General features: G+C 49.2%; 6 protein-coding genes across 6 annotated transcripts; 4 read left to right on the forward strand and 2 right to left on the reverse strand.

Annotated features, from left to right (window-relative positions):
• Positions 1–399: 399 nt before the first annotated feature.
• On the reverse strand, positions 400–1,810 carry TRUGW13939_03645 (uncharacterized protein; the record flags this gene model as incomplete). The annotated part of the gene is made up of 2 exons (XM_035486825.1): positions 400–1,146; positions 1,205–1,810. The coding sequence occupies 2 exons, from the start codon at positions 1,808–1,810 to the stop codon at positions 400–402; spliced, it is 1,353 nt and encodes a 450-aa protein (XP_035342718.1).
• A 1,740-nt stretch (positions 1,811–3,550) lies between these two features.
• Positions 3,551–4,423, forward strand: TRUGW13939_03646 (uncharacterized protein; the record flags this gene model as incomplete). Its single annotated transcript, XM_035486826.1, has 1 exon — positions 3,551–4,423. One exon carries the CDS (start codon positions 3,551–3,553, stop codon positions 4,421–4,423), a length of 873 nt encoding a protein of 290 aa, XP_035342719.1.
• A 527-nt stretch (positions 4,424–4,950) lies between these two features.
• Positions 4,951–7,242, reverse strand: TRUGW13939_03647 (uncharacterized protein; the record flags this gene model as incomplete). Its single annotated transcript, XM_035486827.1, has 2 exons — positions 4,951–6,051; positions 6,103–7,242. 2 exons carry the CDS (start codon positions 7,240–7,242, stop codon positions 4,951–4,953), a joined length of 2,241 nt encoding a protein of 746 aa, XP_035342720.1.
• A 968-nt stretch (positions 7,243–8,210) lies between these two features.
• TRUGW13939_03648 (uncharacterized protein) lies at positions 8,211–8,765 on the forward strand (the record flags this gene model as incomplete). Its single annotated transcript, XM_035486828.1, has 5 exons — positions 8,211–8,265; positions 8,321–8,347; positions 8,412–8,441; positions 8,499–8,589; positions 8,651–8,765. 5 exons carry the CDS (start codon positions 8,211–8,213, stop codon positions 8,763–8,765), a joined length of 318 nt encoding a protein of 105 aa, XP_035342721.1.
• Positions 8,766–9,838: 1,073 nt separating this feature from the next.
• On the forward strand, positions 9,839–10,878 carry TRUGW13939_03649 (uncharacterized protein; the record flags this gene model as incomplete). The annotated part of the gene is made up of 3 exons (XM_035486829.1): positions 9,839–10,251; positions 10,298–10,398; positions 10,529–10,878. 3 exons carry the CDS (start codon positions 9,839–9,841, stop codon positions 10,876–10,878), a joined length of 864 nt encoding a protein of 287 aa, XP_035342722.1.
• A 2,046-nt stretch (positions 10,879–12,924) lies between these two features.
• TRUGW13939_03650 (uncharacterized protein) lies at positions 12,925–13,257 on the forward strand (the record flags this gene model as incomplete). The annotated part of the gene is made up of 1 exon (XM_035486830.1): positions 12,925–13,257. The coding sequence occupies one exon, from the start codon at positions 12,925–12,927 to the stop codon at positions 13,255–13,257; it is 333 nt and encodes a 110-aa protein (XP_035342723.1).
• Between the last annotated feature and the right edge of the window lie 296 nt (positions 13,258–13,553).

Genomic DNA, 13,553 nt, shown 5'->3' on the forward strand with positions numbered 1-13,553 from the left:
CGATAACCTCCGCGCCAAGCTCCGCCTCCGATTGGCCGGAGCTACCTATGATAGTGAATATTGAAAATACTCAATAATATCTACAATGTTATTATTTAAAATCAGTCAAATTAACACAATAGTATTACGAGCTGGCAGAGACCAGCAGTCTACCAGATCTTTCTCGTACATCCAGTAGCTACCTCAAATAATAAAAAAGGCCGAATTTTCTGCGCCTGATAACCTTGGTAAACACCGTAAACACCACTCAAAGCTAAACTAAAGATAGAACTCGCAGAACTCCATTTCTCCCCAATTCCAATGCAGTATGCTGCTCCGCACATACGTCGAACGCTAAGTCGATAGATTTTCATTTGTTCATTCATTTCATCATCAAAGTCAAACGAGGGGGTAATAAAATCACTTTTCAAAGACGCTTTTCTCGGCGTCTGCAGCTTTGGCGCGCTTTCTCTCGTTGGCTTCCCAGATCATGCGCTGGCGCTTGAACTCGTCGACGTCAAAGGGGGTTTCGTCACTGGAGCTGCTAGCAGAGCGTCCACCGATGAGAGCCGTGAAGGACTTTTTCTTGGTGAGCGACTTTGGTTTTCCAAAATCCTTGCCGTCTGGACGCGAACGGATTTTGCGCAGTTGATGGTTGATTTTCTCCAAGGTGGATTTGCTGTTTTTGGAGTCGGGGGTAGGAGAACGAGACTTGTCACTGGGGGTGACAGCACGACTGGCAGTAGAGAGCGAATCGTCGACCGAGGCAAAGCTCACACCAGAATCAGCGCTGCGCTTATGAGTCTTGCTGCGCACTTCAGCCTCCAAGCAGTCGCGGTTCTCGATTGCCGAGCACTCGTAGATGGTGTCGTGGGCAACATCGAGGTACCTCTGCAAGAACTCGTGGACCAGGGGCCATGCGGTTTCCTCGCCTGGGCGGGCTCCCGACTTGAGGACGTTTTCAATGGCGGCTTTTCCATGGCGCTCGACGCTCTTGATGTAGTTGAAGAAACCTTGGCGCTGACGGCTCAAATCTTCAGGATTCAATTCCCCGTTTGGCACCTTGGAAGTGGGAGTGAGCGGGGTGACTGGAGGAAACAGGGTGTTTAGCATAGCCAGACAGTTGGCCTTGTTGAATGGCTCCAGCCAGATCTCGTTGATCAAGGTCTACAGTTTTGTCAGCCATGAACGGGATAGAAGGAGAAAGACGGAGAATTAAACGTACCCAGCGACGCAAGCTGACGCAGACATTTTTGTAGTAGTGATGGGCTTTGCGTTCCTTGTCTTCGATGGACTCGATCCAACGCACAACGCCGGGGTATTTCTCCTGTAGCTGCTGCTTCTGGTGAGGGCTGCAGCGCAGAAAGGGCGAAGAGTCGTTGCTGACATCAATGGCCAAGCTCTTGAAGGCGGCCACGACATCCTTGTGGCGGCGTCTCTCGAGGTTCTTGAGATAGTCCAGGGCGGTGAGGGCCTGGGGGAAATCGACAATCTCCAGGTTGGCGGCAAACACACGGCGCACAAAGTTGACCATGAAGCCGACGGGCAGCGAGAGCTGGTGGGGTGACTTGGCAATGTGCGAGATCAGCTGGGCCTTGAACTGCGAGGCGGCGTCGGCGACAGGCTCGGGCGAGTTCTGCATGGCGGGGCTGGCAAAGGCGGATTCCTTAAAGGCAGAGTTTGGGGCCAGCGGGCGAGTCTGGCAGTTGAGGGTGTACATGCTGCGCAGGGGGATCTCGTAGGAGGCGGGGTTGAGCATGCAGTGCTCGAGGATCAAGGGGAAGGCCGAGCCATCAGAGGCGTCGATGCCTGGTTCTTGCGGGGACTGCATTGGCAGACAGTGACAGGACAGAAATTGGACAGAGAGTGGTGATGAAGATGTTGGTGGTGTTTATGTTTTTTGTTGAAGAGAGAGAGAGAGAGAGAGAGAGAGAATGTGTGTGAAGAGAGAGTTGTCCAGGCAATCGCAGTCTCGGAGCTCTTTCCTTCTTGCCGGTCTTTCCTAATTGGGCCCCGCAGTCAGTCTGTCAGTCTGTCACGAGCGAGTGATTGACAGCGACGGACGAAGAGACGGAGAGATGAGAAGATGAGAAGGAGAGAAGATGGAGAGAAGACAACGAGAGACAGAGAAAACGATGGCGAGAAGAAGAATCAGATTCAAAAGAAGAGAGACGGACGATAATCACAATAAGATCTAGGCCCGGCTCAGCCATGGCGCGTTCCGACAGGCCGGGGAGCCGTGGCCGTCGGCGCCTAGCGCGATCCTCGAGGATGCTTACTGCATTTTAATTTCTGTGCGTAATTTGCTCATTTACGATTCCCTTCCTTTTGCTTCTCGAAGAGCTCATCCTGTAGGAACCGCTACCAACACAACAGTACACATCCGCAGTCACAACAATGTAATATCAACAATAAACAAGCGTTCCATGGATGTCGGCGGGGCCGGCGCAGGGCTTGGCGCGCATCAGGCGGGCCGCGCGGTGGACGACTCGAGTCAAAACTCTGCAGCCTTAAAAAGATCACAAAAGCCGAGGACTTGTTTTCAGTACTCCGTATTAGAATTGGCAGGAATAATAGTGCTAGTAATGCTGCTAATAATATTAATCTTAATTCTCATATTAAACCGGAAATAACGGCTGAGAAATCCCTGTCGTGTAATAATATTAACAACAATACCGCGGGACGCCTATTGTTCACATGGTAAAATACGGTATGAGACAGCAAATCCCGCAGGGCTGTGTAGTAATTTACCGTTCCCCACGATCGAGCCCAGCCCAGTCTGGCGGAACGCCGGAAAACTCTACTCGCCCTTGCGTCCGCTCTGACTTTTTGTGTGTGTGTGTGTGTGTGTGTGTGTGTTTCTTTTCTGATGGTGCCAGGCCTGCTTGACTCGCCTGCGTCAAGTTTGTTCTGCTGGGTTTGCCAGTTCTAGGGCTGATGCAAGATGTATCCACATGCACGATTAATATTGATTAATAGTATTACTCGTATTGCCATTTTACTGCTGCGCCAGCCTGTGCTACAAAGCAAATACGTAGACTGCTATCTTCAATAGTCTACCAGCACGTTGCCACCTCATACACGTCGCGTGGCGATTTCGTGCAATAATCAATGATTTATTGATAGATCGGACGTAGAAAAAATCATATGCATCATATCAATTGGAGATGGGTTGCCAATAGACTTTTCTCTTTTTCTCCTTTTTGAGGCTTCGAGTCAACTGGCTGGTTTAAATTTGGACCAGTCATCTAGTCTGCCATAAATTGAGACACTACTACTACTGATACAAAAAGTATACACTGTCATGCAGACTCGGATGTATGTATGTATTACAATCATCCTGATTGGCCGAGACCAGATGCAGTCACGTGAGCCCCGTTCACCTCGAATTGGCCGAGCTCCCTTCTTTCACTTCCCCAGATCGCGTCAACATTCAATTCGTGGTTATTGGAGATTGGTGACATTAGTCATTCTTTTAATACATATCTTTTTAAAACCTACAACTATCGTTGAATATATAATCCGTCTCATTCAATCTGCGTTCAGCCAATCTGCGTTACACCCTTTCAAAATGCTCACCCCGACAACCACTTCAGCTGCAACAGCAACACTCACCTTTGACAAAACCCAAAACAGCGCCCTCACACGCATCCCGCCCACCTACCGCATCCAGAAAAGACCCATCCCACATGCCGCCGTCGCGTCACCTTATGCAGGCACACACGTCCCCAAAATCGTCTATGTCGGCAGCAAAACCCCGTTTATGAGCGCGATCAAGCGCGTGCAAAAGCTATTACATCTTGCCGAGAGGCGCGCAATGGCGCCGTTGGTTGATGAGAAGGCTAAGAAGCGGCGACAGCATACCTCTCAACACCATCATCAGCATGGGAAAAGAAGAGACCAAGGAGGAGATGAAAAAGTGGTGCTGGAAGAATGTCTACGGAAACTCCGTCAGGAAAAAGTCTTGATCAAGGCCACAGGCAGGGCGATTGAAAAAGCACTGTCCCTGGGCAGTTGGTTTCAGGAAAAGGCGCAAGAGTATGAGGTGGGTATTCGCACGGGTAGTGTGTGTGTGGTGGATGATATTGTGCGGTTGGAGGAGGATGGGGTGAATGTGTTCACCATGGTAGATACCACCAAAGACGAAGGAGATTCTGATGCAGAGACAGCAGCAGATGTCGACGAGACAGATGCCATGGATACCACCATGGGCAATTCCGAAAACATGGACAATGCCGGCGGCGACGGCGACACCGCCATGGATGTCGATGTCATGGACGTTGACGCACAACCAGCAGAATCCAAAAACCAGCGTCGCCGACGCAGACGCCGCGACAGAGAGCGCCAGCACCGACTACAAACGTCTCTCGACTCTGACGGCGAACCACCCGAGTCGCGCACGCGCTGGGTCAGCATGATCGAAGTCGCCGTCAGCCTGAAATAGTTTGCCCTACTTATTATGTATTACTACCAGTTGTATTACTATCGTGTTACAGTATAATGTTATAATAATCCATGATAAATAAAAAATCAATTGCTATGTCATGCGCCGTTCCCACTCACTCATATACATACAAAGGGAATATCTCGAACCGCTGTGGCCGGTCAAGCCAAACAGACGACCGTATTTGCCATGCTAGGAGACGCGAAAAAACGATGCCCTCAAATGGTATGATGTACTATAGATCAGACCCCGCGGGTCGAGAATGAATGGGTGTCCCAGAGTGTCATCACTGGGGAGAAGAGACAAAAAGAAAGAAGAACAATTAGCAGGTAATAAAAACAAGATGCGATAAAGAAACAGGAGAAACAAAAATAAAAACAAAAAGCCAGTGCAAGAAAGAAAAAAAAAAAAAACACCATCCCAGTTGTCCCGCAAACAAGATCCGAAAGAATGACTGTAAATGTATTGCATCCATTATTCATCGCCAATCGACAAGGCAAGCAAAGAAATATCCGTCAACATGAAAATCATCTTTCAATCTTCTGCCATCCATTAAGATAGGCCATCAAGCCTACTCCAAGAAGCACAACCCCGAGCATCGACGCATATGGCGTTGAATTTTCTACCAGGCTGTGCCTCTGTTTTTGTGTCAATGCTGTCACCGCGTTTTCAACTTCCTTCAAATGTCGCGAGTCGGCTCCGTGAGACGCCGGAGAGAGTTTCTTCTCGCCAGCTGTGTCCAAAATGTGCGACTCTGTCAACGATGCTTCGTTTGGTGGCGTCGTCTTGGCCTGTGCTTCTCGTTCGCGTCTAATGCTTTCAATCATCTCAGCAAGAGATTTGCGAGTCTCGGCACTTTCATCCTCTGCCTTTTCTGCCCGCTGTTTGAACGTTTCGACTTGTTGCTTCATCTCCACCAACTCTGTCACCATATTATTAATCTGCTCTTGCAACTTTTCTGTTTGGGCGTCCAGCACAGGATGCTCGCTCTTTTCTGTCTCGATATCTTCAAGTAGCCCATTGACTTCGTGGGTGTCATGAGGTTTGGTGATTTCCTCGACTTCAGGAACTTCCTGCTCAGCTGAATCCTCATCGGGATTTTCACGAGCAGCCTCATCTTCGGAGCGGCCTTGCTGTAACTGTAATAATGCTTTTTCTTCTGCACTCTCTCGAGCAGAACGTTCTTGCCGCAAAAGGTCTTCTAGCTCTTTCACACGACTGTTCTGGGCTTCCAATTCTTTCTTTGTTGTTGATAATGCCTCTATCAAGCTGATAATTTGGCTGGATTCTCGGGAAACCGGAGAACTCACAGCAGAGCCTGACTTTGATGGCTTCTCTGTGTCAGCTCGCTTCAACGCACCTACAGCTGGCTCATGTGAAGAACGGCGTGCAGCATCAGGCTTTTCCGGCAAGGGCTGCTGTGGGGGTGGAGCTGGAGGGTCAGAGAACCTGGAGATTGGATCTAACCGAGGCACCTTGGACCGGCCATTTACTTGTCGGACAGCATTATCCGACTTGTGACTGTTCATTTTCTCTTTGTCTGGCGAGTCCGAAGAAATCAGTGTGTGCAGAAATTCGTCTGTCTCACGAAGGTCTTGAGAGTGTTGCTTGGCCTGCTTCATCTCCGACTAGATGTAAAGTTAGCAAGGCTATCATTGTCGTGGCACACATCCACTTACAGATATTTTCTTAACCACCTGTTCGATGGTCATGGGAGAAAGCCAGTAATTCAGCTGCCGTTGTTGGTGAAGAGCATTGATTTGGCTGCTGGCCGCGCTTTGAGCACTGCGGTTACTAAGGGAGCTACTTGATCGTCCCCGCATGTGGAAGAGCGGCTGGCTCAGAGGTGAGGGCAACAAACCACCCCCGGATGTGGGATCGATATCTCCAAAATTCAGATCCAAAATACTCGGACCCACACCGTATACTCCTGCATGTTCAATCTTGGCGGATACCTTGTGATGGACAATGGACTTTTGGTCTTCGCTCACAATATCGATACCCAATTCAAGGGAATCGTTTTCTCGCAGTTCATGCGGCTCGGATTCTCGGCTTTCCAGTGATAACCGCTGGCCATTGACAAATGTTCCATTGGAGGATTTCACATCTCGAATCCATATTTTGCCCCGACGGTCAGCCCAGATCTCTGCGTGCTGTCGCGACAGCACTTTGGAGTCGAAATACCCATTCACAGGTGTAGGGACTGTTTTATTATTTGTTTGACGCCCAATGCGCAGTACTTCGGGAAAGTACGGGACGTTGATCTGTTTTTTCTCAAAAGTGCCGTTCAGAGGGCTCAGCGTCAAGATCGCAGGGGGATCCGACGATCCCTGCATGCCAGGATTCGCTCCCATTCCATTTTGTTGAGGCGACTGCACCATGTGTTGAGACGGCACAACCGGTGAAGGTTGGTGGATAGCAGACATAGCCGACGAGGCTGTGGGTCCACCGTTTACCGAAGTCGAGGACGAGACCGGCTGCGAACGCGCATTCGTTATTCCAGAGACTGGCTCGGATTTGGAGGCCGGCCACAGGCCACGGCCGTTTTTCTTTTTAGATGACCACGTAGCTGATGAAGTACCGTTTGTCGTAGCACCATTAGCTGCGGCATGTGTGACAGTAGACGTAGAAGAGGTTGAGGAATTAGACGATAGCGACGAAGACGAATTCGTTCTTTGCACACCTTTTCGGGGCAAAAACATGTGGGACACGTCGTCCGTATTCATCGATCCAAGAGCCGCCTGTCCTGCGTTACCAGTAGAATACCATCCTAGTCGAGGCCCCGATTGCACGCTAGGCGGAGAAGCCACTGCAGTCATGAGGAGGGAAGAAGAGTCGATGCGAAATCAAGCGTTCGAAGTAACGGCCCGCGATGAGATAAGATGCAATGATTGGTACGCAGGAACAAGAACAAGTTTTTTTATGGACAAAACGCTAGGCAGGCGTATGAGGCTCTGGTTGAGGCAATCGCAAGTGTTGCTGCGTGGTGAATGGATATATGCAGTCTGCTTCTGATCGGCGAGGTATCCGCTTAGCATAAAGCCAAAGAACGAGTGTGGTTCGCGATGAAACACCGACGAGGCTGATCAGTTACCTTGTGGTTATATTTTGTCCCCCAGAATTATTTCCTAGTCGTTAAAAAACGCCCCCCTGTTCAGTTCGGTCGCGATCGTGCTATAGAAAATACGACGGTCGGTCGGTCGTAATGGTCACGCTTCAGGGGACACCACGACGGGCCAGACGGTCGGCCACAGACGCCGACACGCCTTTCAGCCAGCGATCGAGTCGAAAAAAAGGACAAGCGATGCGGGAGAAGCCGTACTGGGGGGTGAGCGCTGCTTCGACAAACAAAAGCTGCGGTGGGCCCGAGGGTTTTGCTTTTTTGTTGCTTCAGCAGGGCGGGATATGTCGCTCTCTCTCTCTCTCTCTCTTTCTGTCTTGCGCTTTGCCTCTCACGCTTCCTCGCACGGGCAAATCACCTGCCGCTGCGACTAGGGCGGGCACGTGACCCGGCGCTAGCCTGCAACGGGCCAACGGCAAATCACGGCACGTGCCTCTGGTGCTCGGGCCAGGTCGGCACTATTCCCGTTACGGACTGGCGCGGATACCGTTTCTGCCACGGCCCACCGCCCTGTACGGGGAGCGGCGACGGCCAGCAATGCTTGCGGCGAGCAAGGTTTCCTGGTGCACCTCCACGATTTCCCATTCATTGCTATTATTGCTGCAGGGAAGCTTCTTTTTTTCTTTGTGAGAGAAATCTGGTTTTCCAAAAAGGCGTCACTCAACAATGCCTGTTGTTGCTGGTCCCCCCCAGGGCCATGGCCAGTCCACCTTTGACAAAAGTGAGTAGTGAACTATCATGCCGGTTCTGGATCGAAGCTGACTCGGTGTTTCTAGTGAAAATGGGAGCTATGATGGGAACTTGTATGACAATACTCTCCATTTCTCGTGGCGATACGATAGACTGACAAATTTTCTACGCTGGCAGCTGTCGGAGCGATCATGGGATTCATCGGTGGTATGTGCAAAGCCCAGTCGCAAAAACATGTGGAAGAAGCTCACTGATGAACTTTAGGTGCTGTTACCATTTTCCAATACGGCGCTGGGCCCAATGGTGTCATGCGCACGCTGGGCAAGTATATGCTTGGCTCTGGCGCTACTTTTGGGTATGAAGAAAACTATTCCCCTCTAGACTTCTCCAGCATGCTAACTATCGCTGTTCCGCAGAATGTTCATGTCCATCGGTAGCGTCATTCGAACTGAAGGCCCATACCACGAAGCCTGGCGCAACGTGCAGGCCAAGCCCGTCATCCTTCCTCGAGAATACCCAGAGCGACGATAGAAAACGGGTCACGGTGGTGTGATATAGCAACCTTGTATATTATAAGCAAACAATCCAGGACACGAGCTCTTAGCATCTGGGTTTCTTGCAATCTTTTACAACGTAATGTTGTTCTAATACGAATGGATTTGGTCAATTTGGTCAAACGAACGACAAGGGAGTTGAAAATGTATTCTCTGTATATAGTTGGGGCGGTGATCAGTCTTGCAGTAATCATCTCGAAAATCAATATGGACTGATAACATGCTTGGCCAAATAATTAGTGACTCAAATCTCATTTGTCAATTATCACCTGACAAGGGATCACTGTTAACGGGACTATCACAAGCAGCGGGTTTGTCCACATCACTTCTAATGTCGGTTTGAGCTTGTACATCGGATCCCTATTTCAATGTTGCTCCTGATTTGAGGTAGTCCTCTATCAGATGTGTCCGACCCTGTGATTTCACAGCTCAATCTGATCTGACTTGAATAGATATACTGGATTTCCTCATGTCGACGCTCAGTCACATATCTCGCAGCAGCATCTTGCCGCTCGTTGCTTTTGATACTTTCAATGAATACCGTCAGCATGTTAAGGACTGGGTTGAATATTAATTAGAAGTTGGTAGTACTATTGTGCTTTGTTTTCTCGGACTACAGGCTAGCATCAACGCCAGAACGAGACGCCAAACGACACCGGTCCCCAACCAGGCACTCATTACGAGAAGACCACTGTTGGCACTCACAGAGTCTTCGTAAGTATCATCCACCTTGGTCTTGTGACTGTCTATTATCCTGGTATCTATAAGTTAAATTGATCATTATAAAAGTAAGGAGGTCATTACTCACATAATTGTATCTTCTTTCCTGAATGGTCATGTAAGCTGACTTATCTTCACTAAAAATATGACCGCCAGACCAAAAAGTATACGTTCTAGTTGGTTATGTTATCTTATTGGCAATAAATAATATCATTGCCTGGAAGAAGCTGCAGCCTGACACGGGTGCCGCCCCGCCGTAGACTTGTACACCCTTGGCTGACATATTTCTTCCCTTTCAGCCTCCCAAAATCGCATTTGCACATTACTACAATGGACGTCGAACCATACTCTGCCGAAAGCTCTATTGCTAGTTTCTTTGCAGCTCATGCACCTGTAACGCGAGAACAATGCGACGAATACGCCGTGCACCTTGCCGGGGGCACGGCAACCGCTGTCCCCATCCAGGGCTCGTTTAGCTACACAGTCATGGCAGGAGATGGCAAAACCAAGATCATTCAGTTTCGGGATCCAAGCTCGGACTTGGACAGAAAGGTTTTGGATCTGGCTGGACGCGTTCATCAAGGGATTGTGCCGTCGTATACTTTTCACGGTCTATTTTGTGACCGGCTTCCTGTCTATGCGATGGAAAAGCTCTCTGGAACTCCTTATGTTTATGTTAAACACATTGATCCATTGTCTGATACAAGTTCAGAACATTCCACTACTGTGGGAGATTTTGCCAAGTATGTCAAGTATGGTACTTTCTAGGGCTTTGCTGACCTCAACAAGGTTCTTTGCGACATCCTGGAATCAAGGGCAAGACATAGACCCAAGTGCAGCAGAAGCCATGCACCGTGATTACCAGTCAAGGTTTGAGCTTTTGTCTGAAAGTTTGCCTCATCCATTTCAAGAAAATCTGAGTATAGTTCGCAATGGGCTCCACTTGCTCTTTGAGAAATCGCATCCACTTACACTTAACCATGGCGATCTCTCCGGGCTGAACATTTTTTGTGAGTCAAGAAACTGGTCACATTACTGGCATCATCGACTGGCCCGAGGCTACTATATCTCCATTCGGGATGTCTCTATGGGGACTGGAGAACCTTCTCGGCTTCATGGACCATAACGGATGGCACTACTACACCAATTCTGACACGCTTAGGAGCCTATTCTGGGAGGAGTTTGAGCGTACGTCAACCAAGAGTCTTTCGTCAGACGATAAGCGGGCAATTCAGATTGCGAGAATGGCTGGCCTGTTCCTCCTCCACGGGTTTTCCTGGTCGACAGGGGGACGAGAGGTTGTGAAAGAGAGTAGCATGTCTTTCAAATATCTGCAAGCATTTTGCGCAACAAACGATTCTAGTTTATGATTGGACTGTAATAATTATATCATCTTCATCTAGATACTGAAACCTAGGAAATTCGCCATCTGTGATTGACATTTTGAAGGTGACACCCTACTGGTAATTTGGGAGAATAATGGGGGAAGCCACACGTGCCCTACATTTAAGTGTTCCTTATGTAGATATATATATTATTTATATAGATACCTTAAATATAAACATTAAATTTAATATCATGTATCGTTCACACAGTATGATATTTTAAAACATGGTAATAATCCGATAGAAACTTAATAACAATATATATATATGAAACGCTTTTCCAAACCTACCCCCAAGCCTATTCTTAAGTATGACAAGCCTATGCACATAATCTAACCCAATTAAAGCGCCCAAGAAGCTGTAGCGAAGTCTACAAGCCATATAAAGATACGATTTATAGTACGTACATGTACGGAGTATATAGGAGAGAACGGTTAGTTCGGCAAGCAACCGAATCAGCAATTTCCACGGCTCCACCGATCGAGCAGACTCAACGGTGCATGTGACCGATCAGCGCGATCAACAGGCCTGGACTTTGGATACTCTGAATAGGTCACTTAAGGGGCCACAGACAGGCACAGCCAGGGCAGGTTTATTGAATACTATTGCCAAATAAACGTGGATCATTGACGTGACAATCCCTGCGTCACAAATATCACAATAGCACACAATAGTATGCCTATACTCCGGCCCCGGACGGAGTCGGATCCTCCGTGCACAGGGTATAGTATCCGAACTAAGGGCACACAAAATAGGCTTGCCACTACGGAGTACGTAGTATGTAATCTTATTATATTGCGACTCCAAAGTGCGCGTGTCGCATGGGCTAGTCGTGCAGCTAAGCCCGTTACGGTATTTGCCTCTTCCGTCTTCCTTCCCTGTCTTCCCTCTTTCTCGTTCTCTCCTCAGCCAACTCACCGCACAATAAACACATCATGAGGACAACGACAGCAATAACAACATACTCAGTACCAACACGGCACAGCGTTGGTACCTTGGCTAGTCGCGGAAAACTCTGCCCAATTTCCAAATCCACATCGATCGGGTCCCCAGGTTGCGCTAGTCGGGGACTAGGCTAACAGCGATGCAGGAACGCGCCGCGCTACTGAGGCAATTTCCTGCCTCATCCAACTGGATCGTCGGAGGTTCCTGGGCCTTAGGTTTTTTCGTCGCTCTCGAGTCTCCACTACATTACCATCTAAAGGTTTCTCTGACCAAAAAGGGCGATTTACGGGTTACCCCTTGTTGCCAAGTATCCCTATAGGGTTCTTGTTGTCGCCCCCTGGCGCCCACACAAATGATCAGACATGCAGTGTCGCAAGATGGAAAACAAAACAGGCCCCTTGTTTGGGGTTAGCCCGCTCACCACGTCTCACCGCCGGACCCCGGGCCTGGTTGTGATTGGAACAAGGCCATTCGTATTCAAAACTCAGACCAGTAAAATGGCCGAACAGCTGGCCAAGGAGTCAACTAGGCGATATTAGTATGATTCATGGATGCCAGGCTGCCCACGTATGGACTCGGAAATGGCCCACTCACGCTGCGCTGGCTTCGGCCCTAAGAACCGCAAAGAAGATGGGATCAGTCCTAGTGCCCATCCACGCGGGGTGAGTATCCTGCAGGGCTTTTTCCCTTGGCTAACGAGGCGTGTAATAAAAGACGCCGGCCCCTGTCGTTCGCGCCGCCCTCTCTTTCAACACACGCTCCTTTCAACGTCCCTGTGGTTTCGTTAATCGTCGCGCGAGCCTCTGGCCCTGTCACTCCTTTGAACTAGCAACTTGAGCAGAGCTCGCCCACACTCGTTTAACCACAACATCAATCACTTGCGGAATCGTTTCGCCGTTCTCTCGTTGAACCAACCATCCAATCTACTTGTCAACAGTATCATCAGCACACTCGTGACAGGAATCTATCCTTGACATTTCATTGTATATCTCGACACCTCTACTTTGATATAGTAGAGTTCTGAACATATCACAACACATATCACAACAAAGCCATTTCCAAATCCGGAAATTTCAAACCGCCAAAATGAAGTTTGGAGCTGCCGTCGCCGCTCTGTTCCTCGCCGTTGCGCCCTTGGCCACCGCTGAGACGAGCACTATCACAAGAACGACCACTGTGACTCAAACCATTGTGCATGCGCATACCGTTGTCGCCTCATCCCGGCCCGTCCCGACCCCGTCTGCATCAGTCAGACCATCCAGCACTCCTGTGCCTGGCTCGATTTCGGCTTCCGCTACCGTGAGCACCGTGCCCTCTGCTTCAGCTACCCACACCGGTGCTGCCGTGGCTCTGGGACCCGGAAGTGCTTCCGTCGCGGTCGTCGCTGGATCGTTTGCCATGCTGTTGGCCGCTTTCTAAGCGGTTTACCAGACCAGGCAGGCAAAGAGGACCTGGGACCTTTCAATTCTTTCAGACCTGTCCCGGGTCTGTCAGCACGAGTTCAGTTTTATCGGATGTTACGTTGTTCTTATAATACCCCTTTACTTCGTTGAGTTGCATATATAATTTTATATATGGTTAACTCCCCCTTTTCTATTCATCTATCACGATTCCACGCCAGTTTTGTCATTCAGCCTGTGGCTGCGACTCTTTCGACTTTGCTATCAACCCCCATTGGGGCGAACCAAAGTGTGCAAAACAGAGGACGCTTAGGA

This window comes from Talaromyces rugulosus, chromosome II (genome assembly GCF_013368755.1).
Source record: "Talaromyces rugulosus chromosome II, complete sequence".
Classification (NCBI taxonomy): Eukaryota; Fungi; Ascomycota; class Eurotiomycetes; order Eurotiales; family Trichocomaceae; genus Talaromyces; species Talaromyces rugulosus.